We start from the raw sequence: 25,406 nt of genomic DNA on the forward strand, positions 1-25,406 counted from the left end.
TCCTGCTGACACAGCAGTTTGTTGGCTGCTGTGGTAAAACATTCCAGTGAATTGTTTGTGTTGCATGCAACGCTGCAAAAAGACAAATTATTTGTCTTTTTATTTTTTAAAAGCTTTTCTTTGCATGCCTTAAGTAGCTAAATGAAGTTTGCCTTTTTCTCATTGCTTCAGCAGTGAGTGGGCACCTGCTCAGCACACACCACCTTCTAAGATATGTTTCTAGAAGTGGTTTTGAAAAATAAAGAGTCTTTCAAAGCTCCAAAAAAAGCAACAGCATTTCCTCTTCAGAAAAGCACAGTATGAACTGAAAAGGTGACTCCTGCTAGAGAAGAGCACAGACAGCACTAATGCAATTACTTGGGGACTGGAATAACAGTGGAATGGGAAAGGCATGGCAAGGACTGGGCTTTCCATGGCCTTGGACCATCCATCCTTGTGACTTCTGGGGCCACTGGGGCTTCATAGACATTTTAAGCTGCAACTGAAAGCGGTAAGTGCTGGTGCTGTGGGGGGTGGAAGGGACACCCCCCTGTGATAAGGGTTTGAAGCCAGACAGCTCAAGGCTGGCTGTGAGCATGGGCTCAGGTTCTGGAGGCCCACAGAGGTCAACAGCCTTTGGTTTCTTTCTTCCTGTCTGAAAGGGAAGAGTATGAAGAAAGATGCATGTTCTGGTATGATCTGAAATGCTGTGGGTCAGAGCCCTGGCTGATGAGGTGAGCACAAAACACTGTCAGACAGCTCTCACATAGCCTTCAGCAGTTCATCCTTTTAGGCTGTACCCTGTTGCTGCTGGTCACAGGCTGGGTGTCACAAACAGGAACAAATGTCCTTCCCAAACGTACACTCCATCCCTTTGGGCTGGAGGCTCCTGGAGCTCAAGGAGCTGTATGTTTCCTGGCATGTAAGAGATGGCTCCAGAGGTTGTGAGTTCCCTTATTCTGTCCCCTTCATCGCTGGCTCTTGCTTTCCCTGGATGTGCAAGCTTGGAATCAAGCACTGCCTGACGTGTGACACACGGCACTCAGAATGAGGAAGGGGAATGAACAGTCGGTCACTCTTTTTCCAGTGACCTCATCACTATGGTTAAAAAGGGGGAACACAGAGAAACTTTGTTGTCTAATACATAGAAATACCTATATTCCTTAGAAACAGAGTTTCAAAATGTGTGTGCAATGGCATATATCATTTACATGGACAGATGCCATGACTTGTTGCTCAAATCAGGTCTCTGCATTCAGAAATTCTTTGCTAATCGGGTGTCTGTTCATGCGTGGATTCACATTCCCAGTGCGTGTTTGCACTTGCCACGGTAACTCCCTGCAGGAATCAGGCACACCTTGTTTGTACACCCTTACCCAGACAGTTGCATATTTGGCACAACTGTGCAGTCCAGAGAGCATTTATGAATGAATTAAACCACTTAACAGAATCAAATGCTTGGGGAAAGGACAGGCAAGAAGCAGCTTTGTATCACTCAGAGGATTGGTGTCTTCCAGCCTCTCCTTAGTACACTCTGTCCAGCATTCTCCCCTCTGGATGCTAAATGGAAGAGCTGTCAGAACACAGTACCTGCAGCATGGGAGTTAAACGGGAAACTCTCTGCACACACTGACCTAAGCTGGCCTAACTAATTCTAGTATCTTAATTCTTAAAGCTACTATTGCCAGCATTACTTCCATGTATATAGCTCGTTCCAGCAAACTGTTCCTCCTTCTCAGCCAGCAGTCCTTCACAGAGCCACTCACTGAAATTACAGACCGTTTAATTTCAAAACCAATTAAATGTAATTAGAGGAATTTCTACAACCACTCCCTTTATGGGGTGTGCAGGAATGATCTGTAAATCATCACCACTGCTGGTACCCCTAAAAAGGATGTGAAAGACTTTCTAAGAGGGAAAAATATTCCATCAAGACAAATTTACTTCCTTTTTTACCTTCTTTTATCTAGGGAAAGCACCTAACACAAGCACTGGGTCTTCAGGTGAGTACAGGGGAATTCGGAGTGTATTTCCAGCTCTGGGTCAGACAAAGGCCTGGGGACCTTTTGGCCACTGCCAGTGAAACTCTCAGTGATGACGCAGCAAAGGCAGTTGGAGAGCTGTCAGTGACACAGGATGAGCTCAGTTTGTCCCAGCTGGCTCAGTGGAAAGCAGCAGGTCTGGCCCTTGCCTGGCTGTGGCCAGCAGTGAGCCTGACATAACCACAGGCACTGGGCAGGATTTTTCACAAAATACCTGTCTTAAGAACTCCACGTGTCTCACCTTCCCAAGTACCACAGCTCACACTGAGCTCAACTGCATGCCCCAAACCTCAGTGCCCCTGGGCTGTCCCCACAGCCCTGCTCCAGAGCCCTACTGGAATTCAAACTCAATGAATTCAGCACAAATGCTTTGAATTTTCAAAAGCAACCAGAAAAGCTTTGTTTTCCAGTGAGAGCTGACTTACACCCACTGTCCTAAGGCCGGGTGCCCTGCCTAATCTCACCCTCGTTTCAGAGGAAGGTGGGCCATTCCCAAAGAGAGGTTGGAGCTGAGCCAGTGCCAAGGATGGAGATCAGATGTTGTCGTGATGGTGGTTCCCAGGTTCTGGCCTGCAGAAAGGCATTTGAAAGGGAGAGAGAAAATCACTGGCCAAGAGAGGGCAGGGCCTCCTGTGGTGGGTTTGGGGCAGCTCTTCCTGCTGCAGCATCAGCACTCCCACCTGCAAGCCTCTGGGAATAGTGCACTGGCCTATCCTGGTGCAGCAGCACTTGGAGCTTCCCTGGGTGGGCAGGCACTGGTATTACTTGGGGACAGATGTCTGTGGATTGTTTAATTCATATGATTCACAATTCACACCGTATTTTCCATCATTCCCCACATGAATCCCCTTGCTCTACCATTAGCAATCACTGGTAGTTTCTGGGAGACAGATATTAAACTTTGGGGCTAAACTACATAAGCCCTGAAATCAGATTTTTCTGTCCATAAGGCCAGATTCTTTTTCACACTGGTCTTACACAAGCACAGCAGTGACCCATGCTATGGACTTGGCTGTTCCTCCAGTGAAAAGAGCTTAAATCCAGTATTTGTATACACAGACAATTTGGAGTTTCTGTGTGACACAGAGTACTACTGCCACATGCCTGCACTTTCATGCAGATTTTTCCTGAATGTTTTGCAGTTCTCTTTCCTATTTTGATAAAAGAAAGTTACTTTCAAAAGTAAAGGCTTATAATTTCTGGTGATCTAAACAGATGTGACTTGACAAAGGGGTCTATTGTAGGGCCATGTTAGTGCTTTATTTTTTAATGATGAAGGCTTTGGTTGTTTGTTATGGTGAGAAGTAGTTTCCCCTCCAGATAGCCCCTTGAGAAATTCATGAGAGAAAATCCAGACTGTGAAAAGTATGGCTTGAGAGGAATTTGAAACAACATGACAGAGGAAGCAAATCATTGTGAAAATCCTATTAGAGAAAGCCGGGGCTCATGCCCACCTCCAGCCCTGCTCCAGGTGAGCTGTCTGGCTGTGTCTGTGCCACAACTGTCCCCAGCAATCAGAACCATCAGTCAGGCAAAGCTGTCTGTCTTTCTGGAGGCCCACAAAGCAGGGCTGAACTTGCTTTGCCCAGAGGAGGCTGGTCTGACAAAACAAGGCATGAAAGAGTGAAACCACGGGTCAAGGTAAGGAGGGAAGAACTGGCAGCAGAACCCGCTGTCATTGCACAACTCTGGCTAATCAGACACAGATACAGATGCAAACCACCCGTGAAGGCTTCTGAGAAGTTTACATTTCAGCTGCGTTTCACATCTGGACAGGGATGGTTTCACATGCAAAGCTGGTTTGTCCAGGGCGCAGCTCTGGAGAGGGGTAACTCTGAAAAGCTCCAGTTTCTGACCCGCGCTCAGTCTTGCTCCCCTTCCTTGCAGCCTTCTTTTCATGTCCATGCTGAAGTGCTCTGCTCTACTGTAATTCAAATACACTTGAATGAATTTCAGTTCTCATTTAAGACTTCATTTTTGAAGATAGCAGAATAGCTTGGGTTCATGCCAGAACAGTTTTAAGGCTTCCAGCAACAAAAATAATGTCATAAATCTAAAAATACCAGCTTTTCAGAGAGGAGATGTGAGGTGCCAAGACATTTCACACACAGAGACAATCGTGAGATTGGGCTTCAAGGTCTATTTGCATTTTTTCAATGGTTACCTAACGCTGGACCCAGTAATTTGAACCAAATCACCTCGAGGGGTTTTATCTAATGGTTCCCCCCAAGCAGGGCTCACAGCCCTCAGCAAAGCCCATGTTTCCCTGCCTGCTGCAGAGGTGATTCTTATGGCAGGATCTCAGAACACCACACTCCAAACTTTTGCATGGTGCCTTTCTGGAGCTGAGCCACAGCCATGGCTGGATCTGGCCCCACACTGCACTGGGAGAGACGGCCTCGGCATATGGGGAGGAAGATAAGCATGAGCACAATGAATCCACAGAATTGCCAGAGTGCAGGAAATTGGCCAATTATCCAGCCCTGATTTTTAGCAGAGACCATACAAAGGGATTTTTATGGATGAGAAGATCATAGAAAAGGATGGAGAGGCGACTATCAGGGAAAACAAAAGTGTGGTGAACTATGACTGAGTATTTATGACCATCCTCTGAAAGGTTGTTCCTGCCCAGCTTATAACTAGTGACTAAATGTCAGGATTATTTAGGAGAACTTGTTAAAATAAGCAAAAAAAAAAAAATTAGTAGGTAAAACTGGCAATGCTTCCACATCAGAGTAGGTCTGTGTGGTGTAAGGGTTGGTGTCTTTGCACACCATGGGGCCACAGCAGGGACACGGGCAGGAGGGGTGGGCTCATCTCTGGGCATCAGCTGGCCCCCTCACTGATATTCCTGTAGAACCACTGGCCATGGCATTCAGTGTCCATCAAACCTCAACATGTGGATTTAGACTGGAGCGGGATGTTTCAAAATCGGTCAAGAGGGATGGAGAGGAGGAGGTGAAGCCAGCACCCAGCAGAGATACAATGGTTCTGTGCAGACAGGCCCTCACTTACACTTCTGCTGGGCTGAAAAAATTATCAGAAAATACCCATTGAAAAATTCCTTTTCCTGTCTGATTTTGTAAACACAAGTTCAGCACAGGAGACTCCATGGGATAAGATGGTTTTGATGACTTCCAGCTGCACATACACTCTGCAGACTCACTTCCCAAACAGCCCATTATCACTGTGCAGGCAGTTCATTTATCTGCTGAGAATTCTCATTTAAAAAAACCAATCAGACAGGATTTATTTCCCTCTGATAAGGCACAGGAGGGCACAGTGAAGGGCCTGGCTCCTGCTGGTTGTCAGGCTCCTTGTCTGGAGGTTAATGTCAAGCTGACACCAGAGCAGGGCTCTGACGTGTCCCTCAGCCCCCATGTCCTGGGGGTCTGTCTCTGGAAGCTGGGTCTCTGCCACCAGTGTTTTCACAGTATATGAGAAGGATAGCTCACTGCCTTGGTTTCTCCAGTAGTAAAAGTGAGATATTCCAGCCAAGCAGTCAAAAGGAGGCACAGATGGGAGTCCACCACTGTCGGGAACTGTGTGAGGCCTGAACCGAACACAGCATCACATCCCAGAGCACCTGGAACTGCCATAGGAGGATTCTGGGACAGCAGATTAGGGCTTGTAAAGACAACCTGAAACCCTTGTCCCTGCACTGGTCCAATGATATCATCCTGGGAAAGAACTACCAGGACCTGCTGCAGGGCTCAGCCCACTCTTGCTTGGGAAGAAGCAGTGAGCAGGGCAGAGCTCCCTGACACAGGGCCCGGATCCATGGAGAGCCGAGATCATCACTGGCAGATGCATCTTCCCCAGGGCCCCAAAATCTCTGTCAGCAAACAGAAAGCAACTGGAAGAAAAAAAAAAAGACTACAAGAGAGCCTGTATTTGAAATACGCTTTGTTTTCTTTTAAAAAATCCAGGATCCCATCCAGCTTGAAAGAGGAGGCGAGCACTGAAACAAGCTCTTTGTTTTTTGCACTAGTTCAAGAAGAAAATACTTTAAAAAATATATTCCTCTGAGGTTCTGATACTGCCTCTAGCCCCTACTTTTGGCAGGCTGGGAACAGGTCACAGGTAGTGTTCTCATCCCTGGCCCACAGACCCTCTCCTTAATCCTTCCCAGACTGCATGGGGATCTTCCCCCCCACACACCCTCCTGCAGCATCCTCCATCCAGCATTTCAGTCCTGGCACAGCGGCCCCCACAGCCTCTCCTGGGGGTCATCTCCCTCTGCCTCAGGGGTTTGAGCCCTGTGTCCCCCCAGTCTCTGAAAACACAGAAATATCAGTCTTGTAGGGAGCTTGGGGTGAACCAGGGGCTTTGTGGGGTAACGACACCCCCTGACCAGCAGCAAGGCCATGCGAATGGAGTCCAGGGGCTTGGAGCAACATGGCCAGGTGGAAGGTGTCCCTGCCCATGGCCGAGGGCGGAACCAGACAATCTTTAAGGTCCCTTCCAAACCAAACCAGTTTTGAGATTCTATGAAAAAGCAGCCAAGAACTTTTCTCAGTCCTGCTAGGGTCTGAAGACTCTCAAATGAAGTGCTGCTCTTTACCAGCCTCCAATGCTCCCCAAAAATGCCTGAGAGGTTAATTCCCATCAGGGCTGGTGCTCTCTGCCCACAGCACAGAGGAGCTGGTTTGTTATGGTCTCTCACTGAAGCTGCCATCCTGCAGTCAGGGCTGTGCCTGGCACCAGCCAAGGGGTCTCTGCTGCAGTTCCTGAAGACACAAACTCGCCCCCATTTTCTCTTGGCTGCACTGGCTGTGCAGGTTGAAGCGTGAAAGGCTGACTGCCAAGTGTTATGGTGTGAAGCCCTTTTCCATTTAAAGCTCTTGTTTTTCATGGCTTATAAGTTCCCATTCCCCGCCTCCATTCCTTTGGGTTGGGATTTGTCATGCTTGTTCTTAACCCAGGGGAGAATTTCTTTAGGAAAGTTCGATGGTATAAGTAGCAGCAATCCCTCATCTGGCTTTTGTCATGGAAGATAAGAGACACTCAGAAAGTCGCTGCCTCTGCGAGGGAGGCAGCAGCAAGGAGAACTTCTGCCCCCAGCCCGGCTCAAGCCCAATCCCACATGTCCCAGGGTTTTCCAGGAGTGCATCCAGCAGCAATTCCGAAACTCAGACGAGGACCAACACCCACCCAAACATGAGCATTAACTGCAGCCCACAGGGCTGGTTTGCAGATGGCTGAGCATGAGGATGTGAGCAGCAGCAGCTCACTAAGACATTTTCCGGGTGCAGGTGGAAATTCCAAACCTTTGAGGCACCAATTCCTGCACAGGCCCAGGGAAATGGCTGGCTGGATGAAAAGCTCCACATTCCTCGGCCACACACAGAGGGACCCAGAAACCCCCTACCCTGGGCTAATCCCAGCAGGGGAGGGGGACTCTGTCCCTCTGCCCAGTCAGGTGAGACCCCACCTGCAGAGCTGCCCCAGCCCTGGGGCCCAGCACAGGAAAGATGTGGAACTGTTGGAGTGAGTCCAGAGGAGGCCACAGGGATGCTCCAAAGGCTGGAGCCTCTGCTCTGGAGCCAGGCTGGGAGAGCTGGGGGTGCTCACCTGGAGAGGAGAAGCTCCAGGGAGAGCTCAGAGCCCCTGCCAGGGCCTGAAGGGGCTCCAGGAGAGCTGGAGAGGGACTGGGGACAAGGGATGGAGGGACAGGACACAGGGAATGGCTCCCACTGCCAGAGGGCAGGGCTGGATGGGAGATTGGGAATTAGGAATTGTTCCCTGGCAGGGTGGGCAGGCCCTGGCACAGGGTGCCCAGAGCAGCTGGGGCTGCCCCTGGATCCCTGGCAGTGCCCAAGGGCAGGCTGGACAGGGCTGGGAGCACCTGGGACAGTGGGAGGTGTCCCTGCCATGGCTGGGGTGGCACTGGATGGGCTTTAAGGCCTCTGATGACCCAAACCAGCCTGGGAGTCTAAAATTCATAACCAAAGCCAGCTCTGTTGGCCATGCTGATACAAACTCCCTGTGCACTCCAACCCTCCTCTGTGCCAGCTTCCATGCAGCAGAAGACATAAAGTAACTTTGCTTTTTGATTAAAAAACAAAACAAAACAAAACAAAACCCCAAAAAACCCACAAGGAATGTAGCTGCAAACAACTAATATGTTATGATTGAAATTTCAAATGAACAAATGTCAAATGTGCAAAATGAATCCCACCCTGTCCCACCTGCATCCCATGGCTCAGACTTCCCTGTGGGCTTCCCAGGCTGCCATGAAATGAGGCAGAAAGGGCTTTCACCAGCATCCATGGAAAATACAGTTTTGAATATCCCAGTTTTGTTTGGTTTCAATCTTAACCATAATATTTATATTAATGCTATTTATTCTAATTTATTTTCATTTAAACATATGCACAAGTGTAAAATCAAATCAAGTCATGTTAGGTTATTTTAAGACCAAAAACCACAGAGCAGATAAGGAAGATAGATTTCCTGTGGAGAGATGGCTGGGGGTCACCAGGCACTGACACAAGAAACAGAAATTTGTTTCTACACCAAGGAACAATAAAAAGGCCTTTAAACATTTTGACACGGAGTTGTGAAGGCAGAGTGGGGGGTGAACTCCATGGGAAGGAATGATTCCTCACTCTTCCACCTAAGCACAAAAAAAAGCACACAGAAGAAACGTAAAAACCCACAACCCTTTCTCGGTTCTGTAGGAAGAAGTCTTTTTCATGATTTGAAACAGGATGTTGCTTTTTCAGATCCTTTAATTTATTTACCAAACACAGCATCTCCCCACAGATTTTCAGGTTAATCACATCAGTCCTTACTCTGCTGTCACACCCCGAAGTGCCATTAAATTCCCAGTGGTGGGAGGATGCACCATGCTGGTACCTGGGCTGTCCCAATGATTAATCACAGGATTTCTCAGTGTGCCGCTCCCCAGGAACAGCCAGCCCCAAACTCTTCCCTTCTGCAGCTGAAAAGGCAGATCTCAGATGAAGCAGACAAAAATAAATGCCAAAGGCTGCTAACAGCAACAACTTAAACCTTTCAGGGGACTCCTGCAACTCCAAGGGGAAACATAACCCAGCTGCAGCAGCCCCATGGCACTGTCAGGCCAGGTACAGCAGGGAATGACTGGGAAAATCGGGACAAGCTGGGGCAGTTTCACTTCTGGTCCATCATATCGTGACATTGCATGGCCTCTTACTGTCAGAGAAGCACTTTTGTCTTCTGACCTTCTCAGGAAGGTCAGGACTCTGCAGCTTGCTGGCTAGACCTGACTCCTTACACTCTCCCTTCTGACTTCATCCTTGTGCTTACAATTCCATGGGGAATTTATCTGCCTTTTTGCCCTGTGCTTGTGGTTCACTCTGCATATTGCCACTGCCCTGCTACCAGCAGCATTCCCCAGGAATGCAGGACTGACTCCTGCAGGCTGGGGTAGGCCCCTCCTTTGCTGGGTGCTCACTGGTTTCGTAGGGATAATGTGGAAAGGAAGCAAAAGTAACTCAAGGATACACCCAGTTGGCATCATCCACGCAGACCCAGCACAGGCTGGAGCCTCATGCTGAAGAAAGATCAGCTGGTGATGGCCACATTGCTGAGCCATATCTTCCATATTTAAACTGATTCCAGTTACATGTCACAGACAGGAAATCCAGTCCCAGTGCTGCTGGGGGCAGACTGCTCCCACAGCCTGATGCTGCTGTTCACTGAAAAACTTCTGTGACCTCCTGGCTCTAGCTCCTCCCATGGAGAGGCAAGGTGAGAAGGAGAGAAGAGCAGGAACAGCTCAGCAGATTGGGCTGCTCCCTGTCTTTGGAGCTCCACTTCCAGTTTCAGCTCCCATACTGCTGGGACTCAGGGAAACTCTGAGCTTTCATGGGAAAAGAAACCAGTTCTGTCTTTTCCTGGCTGTCCGCAAATGAAAGATTGTTTAGTACTAAAAGTAAAAGACAAAGTTGCTTTGCCTCAACTCAGTATTAGATTTTAAATTCCCATAATTTTTTATTTTGCCTCACCATTTTTAACTGTTTGGTGTTAACCACGCAAAACCTTTCAGCCATGGCTCTCATGACCAGAGCAGAGTGCACTGTGTATTTGAGGAAACAAAAGGCCCAGTTAAAGATTTGTAGCCACTCCAGATAAAAGAAGAGGGATATTTAATTAGAGTGGCCCTTCTCCAGATCATGTCCAAACCACATCAAATACATACAAATACTGAATGCAGGAAATTAAAATTGGAGACTTAAAACCATGAATAAATCAAGGAATTCTCACGCTTAACTTCGTCCCCTGACCCTCAAGGTTTTCTTTCCTGATCCATTTTCCTAACAGAAACAGAAAGTGAGTTGATTTGCCAAATCAGGCCCTGTGCTCACCTCTGCATGCCCACACAGGCCAGCAGCATCGGGCTCCCTCTCCTCATCACTGCCCCTTTGGATGTGCAGTACCACAGCACTTCTCCAGGCATGAGTGGTTGAATTAGTGCTACCCAAAAAGCCTTGGCTCACAAGTCAGCTCCCCTGCCCCACTGGGAATTTGGGTGAATGATGTCTCTCCCACCCTTGCAGGACATCCCAGGCTGCTCACAGCTCTCTGGGGAGCTGCCCTGCTAAGCCATGCTGAACCAGAGCATTGATTGCTCTCGGGGGATCTGTGCAGGGAAGTGGTGGGATCACTGTCCCTGGCAGTGCTCAGAAAATGTGCAGATGTGGCACTTGGGGACATGGTTTAGTGCTGAGCTTGACAGTGCTGGGGGAACAGTTGGACTCTATGATCTCAGAGCTCTTTTCCTACAGTAATGATTCTATGAAAATATTCAGAGGTAAAAAATCATTGCAGAAGAAGGAGACTGCAGTAAACAAGAACAAACTAAATAATTCTGGATTGTCAATTGTCCATCTAATGCCAGTCACATCAGAAAAGTCACACTCCAGTTGTACTGAGACTGTCAGAGGGAAGGACATGGCATTTCAACCCTGGAGAGCCAAAGGGTGAGGGTGAGGAGGATGCTGAGTGAAAGGATACCAGAATCAAGCAGCTTGGGGCAATAATTTCATGTTTCATATCAATACCCACCCTGCTTATCTTTGCTGAGCACAAACCAGAGGTGCTGGCCTGGCTGATGAGCCTCGACTGGCTCTAACACAATACAGCAGGCACTGCTGCTCTTCCAAGAGGAGATAAACTGTCAAGTGAATTGGAGATTAACTATCCAGATGTAAATGAATTCATTGCTATGCAACTGATAGGGCTCAGGCCTGGTTTAGTGCAGGATGGAGTCAGGTTTGGAGAGCTCTCTCAATGGCCAAAGAATTTATAACCTGTATTCATGGCCCTCTGTAAAGGGCCGCCTGACAATGCCAGCGCTGGCAGCATTGTTCCTTTTGAAGGGCTTCACCACTCCACCCCCACTCCTCTGCCCCCAGTTTACTCCCTTCCTCCCTGGATCCCCCACAGCCCGCTCCACACCCTTCCCTCCTCCCGATCACACAGGAAGAACGCTGGGGGGGGAGGTGACCTCCGCAGCAGAATTTGCTATTCATGTTCCGTTCCCCCTCACAAATCCTTAACTTCTTGTCTCTTTTTAATCTTTTTTCTCTTGAGAAAGACAAGATCAAAGGGCTTGGGGGCTGATGCTTTCTGAACTAGGCACTTCTTGCCATGGGAAAACAGCAATGGGGAAGGGCTACACAAAGATGCTTGGACAGTGCCTGGGGGAGAGCCCAGGAGATGAGACTTTCCTCCATGGAGGTGCTTTCTGGAAGCCTTCACCATGCAGCCCTGGAAGGAGGATGCAGCTCTCCAGCATCAGTCCCAGACTGTGGGGCTGCTAACAAGAGCATGTTTTATTTCAGGTCACACATGAATTGCCTTAATGTCTTCCAGGAGCGAGGAGGGAGATGGGGAGTGTGTCCTGGGCAGGATGGCACCACCAGCATGTGCCTCCAGTAGTCACTGGAGCACAGGATCTGTGTGGAACTTGTCTGAAGGCCACTCGTTTCTCCTGCGTCTCCTCCAGGCATGCGTTAAGAGAAGGAGAAATAGATACATTGATATGACTGCTCCAAGCACAGCAAAAAACACTACTGACTTCAGTGGGTCCCTGGTCCCAAAAAGACAAATGATTCTGCTCTGTATTTCCACGTGATCCATCAGGGTTTGGAGGAGAGTTTCCACGCTCACAGAAGAGTGATGCAAAATAATCCCATTTCCCCACCTGATGATGAGCATTTATCTCAAGGCAGGACTTTGAGGTCCCCAAGTATCTTACCAGGGAATATGGATTTTTCCCTCATTCAGTAATCCAATTTGACACTGGCTGGCTGTCTCCTGCCAAGAAAGATGAGTCACAAAGCAGAAACCCACACACAAATAAGAGACTTGTACCAAAGCACTGATATCAAATATTTTAGGGAAAAAAATGCTCTTGGCCTAAAGGTTTGTGTGAGCTTCCAGCTGGAGATAGAACTTCAAAGCAGAGGCTTAAATCCCTAAAGAGGGAACCAGGTTCCTGAGAAACCTTTTAACACACAAACAATCTCCTGTTTGGAGGTCTCCTTCTTCTGGGAAGTAGCTGGTTGACACTCTTATGATTTGGAAAAAAATGTTACCTAGGCTTGAAGGGCTGATCTGAATGACATTTTTAACTCTAAGCCTGAATTCAAGGCTTGCTGGCACAGAAGTGGGAATCTGCAAAGTCTATTAAATTCACAGGTTCAGCCCACCGTCTCCTTTTCCCACAGCTATCCCTCTTTTCCCTCTCATCCACATTGTGACACCTCCTGGACCCTTCAGAGGGAGGCTGGGTCAGCAGGGCCTGGTTTCCCTCTGACACTTCTGCTCCAGCCCCTGTGTTGCATTTGGCTTCTGCAAGAGCTGTCATGGGCTTTAGAGTCTCCTCATGGGCCACTGTCCTCTTCCAGCAGGCCCTGGCACCTTGTATTCCACAACAATAAATCATCCTTATCCAAAGCTTATTCCCTCTTTAATTTTCAAACTTCTCATCTCACCAAGAAATGCTTCTCCAGAGCCTTCAAACTCACCACAGAATCACAGAACCTCCTGAGCTGAAGGGGCCCACAGGGATCCCCCAGCCCAGCCCCTGTCCCTGCCCAGCCCCCCCACAACCCCACCCTGTCCATCCCTGGCAGCGCTGCCCAAAGGCTCCTGGAGCTCTGGCAGCCTCGGGGCCGTGCCCATTCCCTGGGCAGCCTGGGCAGTGCCAGCACCCTCTGGGGGAAGAACCTTGCCCTGAGCTCCAGCCTAAACCACTTCTGCCAGCAGCAGCGAGCTGCTCAGGCACAATTGTGTCACTGTCCCTCCAGTTCTGCAGGGGACAGGACAGGGTAGGATCAGAGGTTTGCTCCATGCACTTACTATTGAATTATTTTAGGAATAGCCTTACTTGTATCTCACAGGTCTTACTTGTATCTCTGCTCTCAGCTCATTTCTTGGCCAGTTTACTCTCAAACCCATGGGCCTGAGCCCATGGCAGGAGTCTGTCTCTAGGCCCTAATGACCACATGGCCACTCTCCCTTTTCATTCAGCACTTCTGACTCAGCTCTCTAATGTGAGATTAAAATCTGTTCCATGTGTTGCACTGTAGGTCCCGTGAGAGTTTCACAGACACACACCACGAATGCCCTGCAGCACCCCCAGCGCTGGGACAAGTGACAGGTCTTACAGCAACCCTGACAATTCACATGGCTTCTCTGCCTTCCAAGCTGGGTTCCTGACACAGACTTTAAGAATGTGTTTCCTCTGTAGGCTCAACAAATGCCTGAAAGCCGCTGGCAAGCCAAGGGGAACAGCTGCCTCCCTTCAGAGCTGAAATTCTTTCACCACCACCCCCAAAACCAAGCACAGGAGCGTTCTCATTACTAGAGAGGATAAGTGTTTGTGCTGAAAGAAAAATGTAAATTGCTTTAAAAATGCCAAATTAGCACAAGTGACCCACAACCAGAAAGGCAAAAAATTCTCCAGTGGAGATTTAAAGGCAGTTGAATGTCTCAGCAAATTAGCTCTGAGGCTGTCCTGATGACAAAGCTCTTCTTGCACTTGGGCTATGATCCCTATAAACCAGTTGTTGTTCCAAAGCATTTCTGATTAATTTTGCTCTACTGCTGAGGAAATAATGCAAAATGTCACCATCATAAAACTGCCACATGTGTATGTTGGCTCCAGTCACACAGAGCTTTCAGGGGACAAATGTCTCCCTTGTGCTCCCAGCTTTGCCCGTGTGCTGCAAACCAGTCCTTGGCACTTCTGTCGAGCCCTGAGCGGCTGTTGAGCCACAGTAACAATCCTGCTGCACTCAGAGGAGGTTCTGTGACACAGCCCCAGACAGGCAGGGGTGGTGTGACAGCACAGCAAGCCCAGCAGCAAAGCTTCTGCTCCAGGACCACAGGCAGGGCAGGAGATGACACGAAGCCTCACCCAGCACAGCCCAGGGAGTCAGGGCACATGTCTACAAAAAAATTAAACATTTCAAACTGCCTTGTCCTCGCTGGCTTTGGGCTGGATGGCTGGTGCCTGCCAGTGCTTCAGACACATCAGTCTGTCCCCTTCCAGCTGGCACTGGGATAAGTGACCCTGACTATGACACCACTGGACAGCACACATCGCACCCCAGCCCGACCACAGCCAGGGACAGTGCCAAGAATCACTCCTCTCCAACTGTCACCCCAGGCTACCTGCACCCAAACCTCCGAGGAGGGAAAATTCCATCTCGCACAGGTCTGTGAGCCATCATAAGCACCTGTGTAGGTGTCAAGTCCTCCTTGATTTTCCTTTCTCTAGTCAGTAAGGACTCTGTTTTTTCCCATGTGCACTCAGATAGAAACCCAGCAGCTCAGAAGTGCTTTCCATGGAATATAACAGACCTAAAGTATACAAAGTGTGGGCAGCAGGTCAGGGGAGGTGGTTCTGCCCCACTGCTCGGGTGAGACCCCACATGCAGAGCTGCCTCCAGCCCTGGGTCCCAGCACAGGAAGGACCTGGAGCTGCCAGACAGAGTCCAGAGGAGGCCATGGAGCTGCTCCAGGGCTGGAGCCCCTCTGCTCTGGAGCCAGCCTGGGAGAGCTGGGGGTGCTCACCTGGAGAGGAGAAGCTCCAGGGAGAGCTCAGAGCCCCTGGCAGGGCCTGAAGGGGCTCCAGGAGAGCTGGACAGGGACTGGGGACAAGGGATGGAGGGACAGGACACAGGGAATGGCTCCCACTGCCAGAGGGCAGGGCTGGATGGGATATTGGGAATTAGGAATTGTTCCCTGGCAGGGTGGGCAGGCCCTGGCACAGGGTGCCCAGAGCAGCTGGGGCTGCCCCTGGATCCCTGGCAGTGCCCAAGGTCAGGCTGGACAGGGCTGGGAGCAGCCTGGGACAGTGGGAGGTGTCCCTGCCATGGCAGGGGTGGCACTGGATGGGATTTAAGATTCCTTCCAACTCAAAGCAGTCTGGAGAGCTATGATTATCAATCTGTCATGAGATCAGTACTAAAAGCAACCTGCGCACACACCAGGAAACACCACATCCACAGGACACAGTTACAGGCACAATGTAGAAACATGGCATGCACAGAGACAGAACCTTGGTAGCACTGACTGCAGTAGACGCTCTCTGGGAACAGCACTCCATGTCTCCAAAAGCTGAAAAACGATAGTTGTTCCCTTTATTAAAATACTCCCTATAAGGAGAAAAGCAGGACCAAGGCTCCAAAGAGAAGCATGGAGCCTTGTTCCTTTCTAAAAATGAATCCTGATGAATACATGAGCTTCTGATGACTCCCTTCTTCCTAACAAACTGGCTTCACAGAAAGAATGTGAATATACATTTGAAGCATATACTAGCAGAAACAGCATGGGGAAGATGTAAACCTCAGAACCTCCATCAGAAACCTGCATTTACCAGTTATTTTCATCCAGGCAGGAGACAGCAATAAATTGATTGATAAATTCAAGCACAAGAAAGATGTGGACCTGCTGGAACCAGTCCAGAGCAGGCTTTGGAGGTGTTCTGAGGGCTGGAGACTCTCTGTTATGGAGACAGGCTGGGAGAGATGGGGTGCTTAGCCTGGAGAACAGTAGGCTCTGAGGAGACCTTATTGAGGCATTTCAGTGTCTAAAGGGGGCTTGTAAAATAGAGAGTTTTTACACTGGCAGACAGCCGCAGAACAAGGGGGGACAGTGTTAAACTGAAAGAGGAGAGATTTATGTTTGATATTTGAAAGAAATTCTCTCTGAGCATGGTGAGGCCCTGGCACAGGGTGCCCAGAGCAGCTGGGGCTGCCCCTGGATCCCTGGCAGTGCCCAAGGCCAGGCTGGACAGGGCTGGGAGCAGCCTGGGACAGTGGGAGGTGTCCCTGCCATGGCAGGGGGTGGGACTGGATGGGATTTAAGGTCAGTTCCAACCCAAGTCAGTCTGGGATTCTACAAATTCAGCTTTTCAAACTCTGAAAATCTCCAGTGAGCACCTTGATGAACTTTAATGAAAATGCAAATAAAGATTTGTTGACTGAGGCTGAATTATTCTCAGCTGCCCAGAGGAGAGGGATACATAAATCCCACTGAACTTAGTGGGAGCTGGGTTCCTCCTGTCCAAGACACCGCCAAAATATCCACATAAAGTAAAATTCCTATTGGTAAGAGGTTTGTACATTCTTCACTCTCAGAGGAAAGCCCTAAAGGACATTTAGCAGGTCCCTGCAATGCCTGGGTGACCCTGCCTGCTGTGGCACAGCTCCAGGGCCCAGCCCAGAGGTGGCACTGCCAATGTGCCACCTGGAATGCACTTCTAGAACTGCCCAGCTGTGCTCCACCAGCATGCCCAGTGCAGGCAGAAATGCCCCCACTGTCCCCATCCAGGGAAGCAGAGAGCAGGACACAGGATGTGGAGGTGTGACCTGCCAGATACATATGCCAGAGCTCCCAATGGAGTGGGCAGCTCACAAGTTCTGGTCTGCTCTCTGTCCCTGGTGCCCTGAGCATGCTCCGACCTGTTCTCCTCTGGTTTCTTCTCCTCATTCCTGTCTCATCTTTCCTTCCTCACTACCCGTTAGGCGACGTGTTTACAGCAGCATCCATCACCACGGCATCCAAGGAAGACAGAAAGCTCCCAAAGGCCAAATTTCCTTCCCAACCTTGTCATTTTGCTTTTGCATTTCAATTATTTTCCTGACAACAGGCTAGGGAGGCTGAAGCTGGCTGGAGCAGGCAGTGAGCAAGGAGCAGAGCTGCTGTTACTGCACACATCTGCTGTTCCCCAATGGCAGCTTGGAAAGGTACAGACTCACAGCTCGTGTCCCAGTGTGCTCTCAGTGCGCCTTAGCCATGAGGAAAGTTTCCCATAAAAGCCCAGGGGTCTGTGGAAGAGCCTGACAGAATCTTATTCCCTCTTTAACTTCCAAAACACATTAACTTCTCCCTCTTTTAACTGCCCTAGCTGGGAAGGACTTTGGAACTAAACTCTCGAGCAGAGGAGCAGGTTCTGGGGCAGCCCTGGGCAGTGTCCCCATGCCCTGCCAGCTCTGCGGTGTGGGCCCTGCCTTGGTGGCTCCTCAGGTGAGCCCGTGGGCAGGTGAGCCCAGCCGGACAGCGGTGGCTTTCTGCAGCCACAGGGAATTTCCTGGAAGAGCAGCACGGCGAGCCCAGTCCTGGATGGTGCCTCACTGCAGGACTCCCTCTCCTTGGCTGGAACTCCTCCATCCCAACAGCAAGTTCAGAAAATAACGTAATGAAAACAGGCTTCTTTTTTACTTTTTTTTTTCTTTTTTTTTTCCATTGCTCATTTTACTTTTCTGAGCTACTGCATACGGAGCTGAGTCTTTATTTTGGCTGCTATCCTTCTGCAATATTGTTACCCGCGCGCAGAGGAAAAGCCCTCTGGAGATTTCCAATCCAAACAGGCCCTTGTTTTATCTACAACTATTTGAGTACATGACCTCAGATAACCCCATGGCCAACTGTGTGCCAAATTCAAACTGCAGCCATGGGAACTTTAAATACAGAGAAGATTTTCCAGCTTCCCTCCAAAGGGAAGGTGCTGAGTGTCTCGCTGTGCTTGGGCTGATGGGGCCGGGGAGCCCCGCTGTGCCCGCGGGGGCTCGGCCGTGGTGGCACTGCTGTGCCACAGATTCACCTCTGCCTGGGGAGCTGCACACACGACTGACCCTGCTACACACACAGTCACTGTCCCCTCCCCTTCTCAGGGCTCTGCAACGGCTTCGGATTACTGGAAAGACAAACAGCTGCACTTGGGCCAGCAGCCTCATCTGTAAGGCTGTGTTTGGATTCCTCCGGACAGGGGAGTTTTTCATCTTCATTAGCTGCTGTTCACAGCCACATCCGCCATTATTCACTGGGTCAGAGCCTCCTGCTCTCTACTGCTGCTTACGAATCTAAATAAATCAATTAATCTGGTACTTTGAATGAAATTCAGAAGACTTTGGCAGCCAGTATTTCACAGACAAAAAGTGCATGTGTGTGCCTCACTCTGCAAGTCCTTGGAAACAGGAGCTCAGAGAATTTAAGCACCAGATTCAGGGAGGAGAATTTTTCACAGCAGCGCCTAATTTGCTTTTTCTCCCCAGATCAATACCTCCTCATGTATGCATTAATATGAAGGAGGAGAATCACAGAATCCCAGACTGGTTTGGGTGGGAAAGGACTTTAAAGCTCATCTGGTCCCACCCCTTGCCACGGGCAGGGACATCTTCCACAGTCCCAGGCTGCTCCAAACCCCGTCCAACCTGGCCTGGGAATCCAGAACAGCCACAGCTTCTCTGGGCACTCTGTGCCAGGGCCTCCCCACCCTCACAGAGAAGAATTTCTTCCTTGTATCCCACCTAACTCTGCCCTCCTTCAGCTTAAGGCCATTTCCCATTGTTCTAACACTGCACTTGTGAAAAGTCTCCATCCAGGGAATGAATCCTAGAGCTGAATGCAAGCACAGAGGAAAATAATCTGAGCTCCAGGAACAGCACAGGAATTTGGTCTTGACAGTGTCTGGATCAGTTTCTGACACTGTCACACTGAACACATGCCCACGTTATTTCCCATTGGGAACCAACCCCACAAGCAGGGCACGACTGGCGACCCCGGGGGTGGCTCTGCTTCTCCTCACTAGGGTTGTTGTGGGTGTGGGATGGAGCACTGACCCCACGGGCTGGGCTGAGGACAGCAGCTCATTTCACAAGTGGCTCCCCCAGCCACCACCACTCGCTTCCCAGGGCCTGCCAGGCTTCCAGGCACCCAGGCTTGCAAGGACACCCAGGGTTCCTGGGGCCCAGCACAGAAACACAGAGCTTTAAATAAACATTTTTGCAGAGGCAGTGTCCCACGGGGTGGGAGAGAGGATGAAACCCCAGGAATCACTTTGCCCCCAGAGCAGCCTCGATGCTCCGGAGCAAGTCTGGGTCTGGTACCCTGCTGGCAGGGAGGCTGATCACACCCACCCGGGGCAGTTTTTGGCTGTATGCAACTATACGTTCACGTGCATTATCCAGAGACCTTTGCATTTCAAGGCTATTGTTATTTTGATCTTTACAACCTCTGGAAAAAATGAGTTCAATTAAGTGCCATCGTTAGGAATTTGCATAAGGTCACTTCAAGGCTTCATGCATTTCCTCTGGTTCAGATCTCAGTGCTCTTGGTGTTTCCCCTCCTCACTTATAACCCTATTGCTGCAGGGCATTCCAAGTAAATCATCCACCACCAGTTTCCTCTCTTCAGCACCATGCATCGAATTTTTCATTCAGGCTAAATGAAGCTTCAACTGCTTATACAGCAGCAGCCCAGTTAAAGGCACAGTATCACCTGCAGAGAGGGCAGCTTTCCCCTCAATTAAAAAAAAACATATTAAGAAAACATATTAATTTGGATTCCATTAGTGGGAGGAAAGATTTAGTTGCATTTGGCAGCACAAGTGCAAGCAACGAACCAATTCTTACATATTCTGTGGCAAATTCATTTGTGAAGCACGAAGAGCCCTTTTCACTCAGAATAATGGAGAAGCACCCTTGGAAAGTGTGAGCTGTGCTCAACCACGGCAGAGCTGCAGCGAAGGGCACGAGCTCCGTGCTGCTCCACACGCTGGGGTGTCGGGACACAGGGATAAGCACCCACCTAACTCTGAGCTGCAGCTCAAATTTCAGCTACTCAGATTTTGAACTGCCAGGAGGGTCCAAAATGAATGGGTATCACCAGGGTAGGGCTGATCCCCCAGCCCCAAGGCTGGGGCTTCATGTCCTGAGCCAGGGGCAGGCAGTGCTGGAGCAGGGGAGCTCCCGGAGAGCCCTGCAGGCATTGGCCACGCCGGGCCGGGCACCGAAGGCTGGGGCTGGCCAGAGTGCCCTGAGCTCTGGGCTCGCTGGCCCAGGCCAGCACAAGCCTGTGCTGACCCAGCGCAGACATAGCCCTCCTGCCCCCTCCCCTCCCTGCACATCTGGGCAGCTGCAGAGCGAGCCAGACTGGGGAGCTGAGCTGGGATAAAATTTACCATCTGGTTTTGACAGGCCCGTTTCAGCTGGGATCAGTTCCCTCATCCTGTGGCCCTGCAGTTAAACGAGCACTTGTGCTGGGACGAGGGGGGTGAGAGAGGGACGGGGCAGGAAGCAGAGGCCCGGCTCCATCCGGCTGCACAGGCTGCCTGCACCGACTTAAAATTGTCATGAAATCCTGGCAGAAACAGCCCAGTCCCATTTCCAACAGACCCTGAGGGACCATCCAGTGTTCTTCTGGCTGTCCTTTGCAAATGGCTTGTAGGAGCTGGGCCCACCGAGACCATTCACACTCCTAATTGCACCCATAAACATCACTGCACCATCACTGCACCCTGGGGACGGGTGAATCTTGTCCTGTCTCTGACACAGACCCTGGCTTAAGTTTTCAAAGCCTTTCATGTTTTTCCAAAAGAGTATTTTCAACGTTAAAACACAATAATGCCTCAAACTAGTGGAGATCTTTCCACCTAACCGTTTCCCTCTATTTATTCCATGTCCTCTACTGACACAGCTATCTCTCTCCTGCTAAGCAACCGGCTCTGTACGCATGGATGACTCTTTGCAACTGAAAAAATAACTTGACTGATGCGGCTTAGGTAGGAGAATCTGAGTGTGTGCATTCCTTCTGTGGCTGGCCCCAGGAAAAGGACACCCTGCCACTTCCAAACCTGGGAGGTCTTTGAGAGCTTGGCAGCAGTCCCCTGGGAGGCCCGTCATTAGCCATTTCAAACTGGCTGTAGCGCGGCGCTGAATGGGAGCCCCGGACAAAGCCCCGCGGAGCTATCCGTCAGGAAAGGCTCCCGGGCCTGGCAGGCGCTGTTAACAGTAACAATGATGGCAATATAGCTGGGATTTTCAGGGGTGGGGACTTCAAAGAAGCCCTAAAGAAGTATTTTTCATTAAGGAGTAAGAAAGCAGCTGAGTATTGCTTTTGGCACTAAAGCTGAATATGAATGTTACTGCGGTAAGTCACAGATCAGCGACAGCATAAATTGGCACTGATTTAAATATGCATGAGCTGCCTTTCTGTGTTTCTCCCATTCCATCGGGGCTGCAGAACCTGGGCAAACCAGCAGCCCTTGGACCTTCCCTCACGGACCCTGGGATGCTCCAGTGCTCATGAACACCAAGGAGCAGCCAGCAAGCCCCTGAGCAGTGACTGTGAGGTGCCACTGCTCTGACCACACATCCACAGCACACTGGGGTGTCAGCTCAGGGCCCCAGCTGAGCCCCGGCCACCCACAGCCTCCCCACAGCCTCCCCCAAGCTCAAACTGGGAGTGAGCCTGCGGCTCTCTGGGCAGGAATCACAGGGACACCGTGGCTGCAGGCAGGAGAGCAGGAGGGGTTGTTGGTCCACAGAAGCTTTTCTGCATTTAAACTCCAAGTCTGTGATTCCTTGGGGGTGAAAAAGAAGATGATCGTAAGGAAAAGCATCAGAGGAATATCATGAAAGACTTCTGTGACAGCAAGTCCTTCTAACGCTGAAGATTTACTGATTACTCTGCAGTTTCTGCATGGACCATGATGATGGCCTGGGAACAGGAGTGCACTGATAACAGCCTCGAGTTGTGCTGAGGAGTTTCAGATTAGAGATCAGACAGAAAGGTCAGGCACTGGAACAGGCTGCCCAGCCTAGAGGGATTTAAGATCTGCATCAGTGTGCCACTTGGGGACATGGTTGGGGGAATGGTTGGATTTGATCTTGGAGGACTTTTCCAACTTTAATTATTCTGTCTTCCATGATAAAACCATTGCAAGCCTATTCTGTCAGCAGCCCTGCCCTGTCCTTGCCAGCCTGGCGAGGGGACCGAAGGGTTCCCCAGAGCCAGCCCTCACACCCTCCTCTCAGGTGACCCGTTGGCTTTGCCAGGCTGGGTTTTGGAGCCCTGTGCAGCTCAGGAGCTCCGTCCCACTGTAACCACCTGTGGTTTGTGTCCCTTTGAGCCAAGCCCAGGGCCAGCTTTTCCCCCTACGAGCCCAAGCCCAGAGCTATCATATCCAGCCAGCAGGGAGAAAGTGCCCACAGGGTTTGCGGCGCAGATTGACTTTCACACCTCGCTGGCCACACAGAAGAAACCCAATCTAAACAGCGTAACTTTGCATAACCGATTATTTTCACTGGGGTAATGTGAGCCCGCCAGTAAATGCCAGTAAATGCGGCTGATCCAGGGAAGGCCCCGCTCGGGGGAGGAGTGGCCCCACAGCCGCGGGCAGCCGGAGCTGGCCAGGCCCAGGGAGGCTGCTCCTGCCTGTGGGTGGGTTTGCTCCTGAGAGCTGAGGCTCAACCCTTCACCACCGGGCACTGCACGGAGGGAAGCACAAACAACTTCTGAGTGCCCAACTCCTTCGGACAGTCACAGACTGGAGTGTGCAAAGCCATGCTGAGGGAAGCAGGATAGTGAGGCAGGCCGGGGGCAAGAGTTGTCTAGCTTTACTTGATGTCTTCTTAACTTTCTTTTCCACAATGTTCCAGATATTTTGAGAGGCTTCAGCTTTCAGGCTGACTCCCCAGTGACCTATTATCCTTGCACATTGATCACTCCATGCTGTCACCGTTCACATGACCTTGTTTGTAGGGAACCATATTCCTCCTCTGACTCCTCTGTCACCAACTTCCTTCTCTCCAACCACCAGCTCATTTCTTCCTGCCAGGACCAAGCTCAGTGATCTCCCCTTCTTTAAAGTCTGTGAAGTTAGACTGTCAAATTAAAACCCCAACAGCTGCAGAGGTTACTGGTCCACCCACACCTCTGCAGGGCACCCAGCCAGGACATGGCTGTTGGAGGTGGACAGTCCATACCATCAGTACACCTGAGATACATCTTGTTCCTGAGATCCCTTGTGGCTACAAGGCACTGATTCAGCTGTGGATAGGAACTTCCATTTCAGCCAGATCAATCTCAACATCTGGCTGCCCATGTGCCCCCTTCCCAGGCATGAGCTGCAAATGTGAGGGATGGACAAGTAGGCAAGCGACAAGGGCTGTGGAACCACCTTCCTGGCTGCAGGACACCTTTAACCACAGCTTTTTAATGTGCAGTAACAAAAATAAATCAGGCTGTGTTCATCTCAGACATCAGCCTCTCCCACTTCACTAAAATGCCTCAGCAGGGGCAGTTCTCCCAGAAATCATCAAGAGAAAAGCTGAGCTGGGTATGGGAATAGAGAAGCTTTTGGGCATGAGACAGAACCAGACTTTCACCTGCATCCTGTCCCAGCACTTCCATGAATAAAAGGGTGATCAACTCAGACTGTGTGTCTTAAATTAGGACAGGTAAATCATCCAAATCCCCTTATCCAGAGAAAAGATAATGACTCACGAGGAGTGCGCCCTGGATGTTACATTTTCCACCTTTGCCAAAACTCCTACAACTGCCATTTCTCTCTCTAAGCTCAGCCAGATCCTACCTTGGGCTTAGCTGCATTTCATCACAATAGCTGCAAAATATCCTCTTCATCAAGACTGATACAATGCATGAATTGAGAAACTCATTTAAAGGCTTTCTGTCTCTGTTTTGACCAGGATACTGCTGTGGCTCTCCCGGTTTCTGTGTCCCTGTTTCTGTGTAGTCCTTGGATGAGAGGGTTTGCACAAACACAAAATGGTCTCTTCTATCCAGCCACTCATTCAGACCAGATGTACCTTGTGGGGACAAGGTCTTCCTTCCTGGAAAGGCCAGAGAACCCCACAGATGTTGCTGACTATCATCACCAGCTGGAAATGCCTTTACAGCAGTAGGTGCTGAAGACAGTCCTGCACCACATCTCACCAGGAGCCACGGACACACAGTTTTGGCACAGGGAGACACCTCCTCCAATTAATACCATAAATAACAGATACAGGCTGATCTATGCCATAGGAAGTGACACAGTTTAATGACTAAGGGTCTTCAGATAAATGCAGCTGAGCAATTACAGATTTGGCAAACTCTACATGAAACCAAGTAGGTGCAGCTCAGCCTATGGTGCTTCCAAGGAAGGCTCCAAATATGTCTGGAGATCCCACATTCCTCCTCTGAAGGAACAAAGGTCTGCTGCTGGCACTGCTGTGGACCAGGGATGGCTGCAGAGCTGTGCAGTCCCCACAAAGCATATTGCAGGAGTTAGTGTCATTTGCAACCACAGGGCAACGGTTTTTGTGCAGGATTCTCAATGGGACTTGGGAAAACATTGGCCTGATACTGAGTTATCACAGTGCTAGAGTCCCTCTGCTCTGGAGCCAGCCTGGGAGAGCTGGGGGTGCTCACCGTGGAGAAAGCTCCACAGAGGACCTCAGAGCCCCTTGCAGGGCCTGAAGGGGCTCCAGGAGAGCTAGAGAGGGACTGGGGACAAGGGATGGAGGGACAGGACACAGGGAATGGCTCCCACTGCCAGAGGGCAGGGCTGGATGGGATATTGGGAATTAGGAATTGTTCCCTGGCAGGGTGGGCAGGCCCTGGCACAGGGTGCCCAGAGCAGCTGTGGCTGCCCCTGGATCCCTGGCAGTGCCCAAGGCCAGGCTGGACAGGGGTGTCCCTGCCATGGCAGGGAGTGGGATTGCATGGGTGTTGTGGGTTTACAGGAAGCAGGTTTTCTGGGAATGGAGTGGCCAGAGGCCAATAGGTGTTCAGATTTTAAATTGACACCAGGCTTGGCCACTGAGGGTGGATGCGCCTCTGAGAACACAGGGGTTAGAAGCAGAGCACTCCCTTGGGCTCCCTCTTTGATTTCCGGCCAGCAAAGAGGCAAGGCCTCCCCTGCCCGGCTTCGAGCTGGGCCGGGGAGGGAAAGCCTGTGGCCCGGCAGAGGTAGGCCTGACCCCTCAAGATGGAAGGGTGGTGGGGGCACCAGGAGGCGGTGGGCAGCCCCCCCAGGAGAGACAGAGGGAGAGAGGCCCCGAGAGGATTTGGGCAGCGCCCCCCCCCACCCGGAAG

The 25,406-nt window shown here is 50.4% G+C and overlaps 1 protein-coding gene across 3 annotated transcripts in view; it reads right to left on the reverse strand.

Moving 5' to 3' along the window:
- Nucleotides 1–25,406, reverse strand: part of EXD3 (exonuclease 3'-5' domain containing 3) — a 251,128-nt gene that overhangs the window by 82,991 nt on the left and 142,731 nt on the right. Inside the window, exon 21 of one of the 3 annotated variants that reach the window (XM_031059250.1) lies at nucleotides 8,500–8,640. The exons of the other annotated variants lie outside the window; for them this stretch is intronic. Within the exon in view, the coding sequence (XP_030915110.1) occupies nucleotides 8,629–8,640 (12 nt within the window). The 3' untranslated portion in view covers nucleotides 8,500–8,628. Of the gene's footprint in view, nucleotides 1–8,499; nucleotides 8,641–25,406 lie in introns of those variants that run through there. 3 annotated transcript variants of the gene reach the window in all.

This window comes from Geospiza fortis, unplaced genomic scaffold, assembly GCF_000277835.1.
Source record: "Geospiza fortis unplaced genomic scaffold, GeoFor_1.0 scaffold85, whole genome shotgun sequence".
NCBI lineage: Eukaryota > Metazoa > Chordata > Aves > Passeriformes > Thraupidae > Geospiza > Geospiza fortis.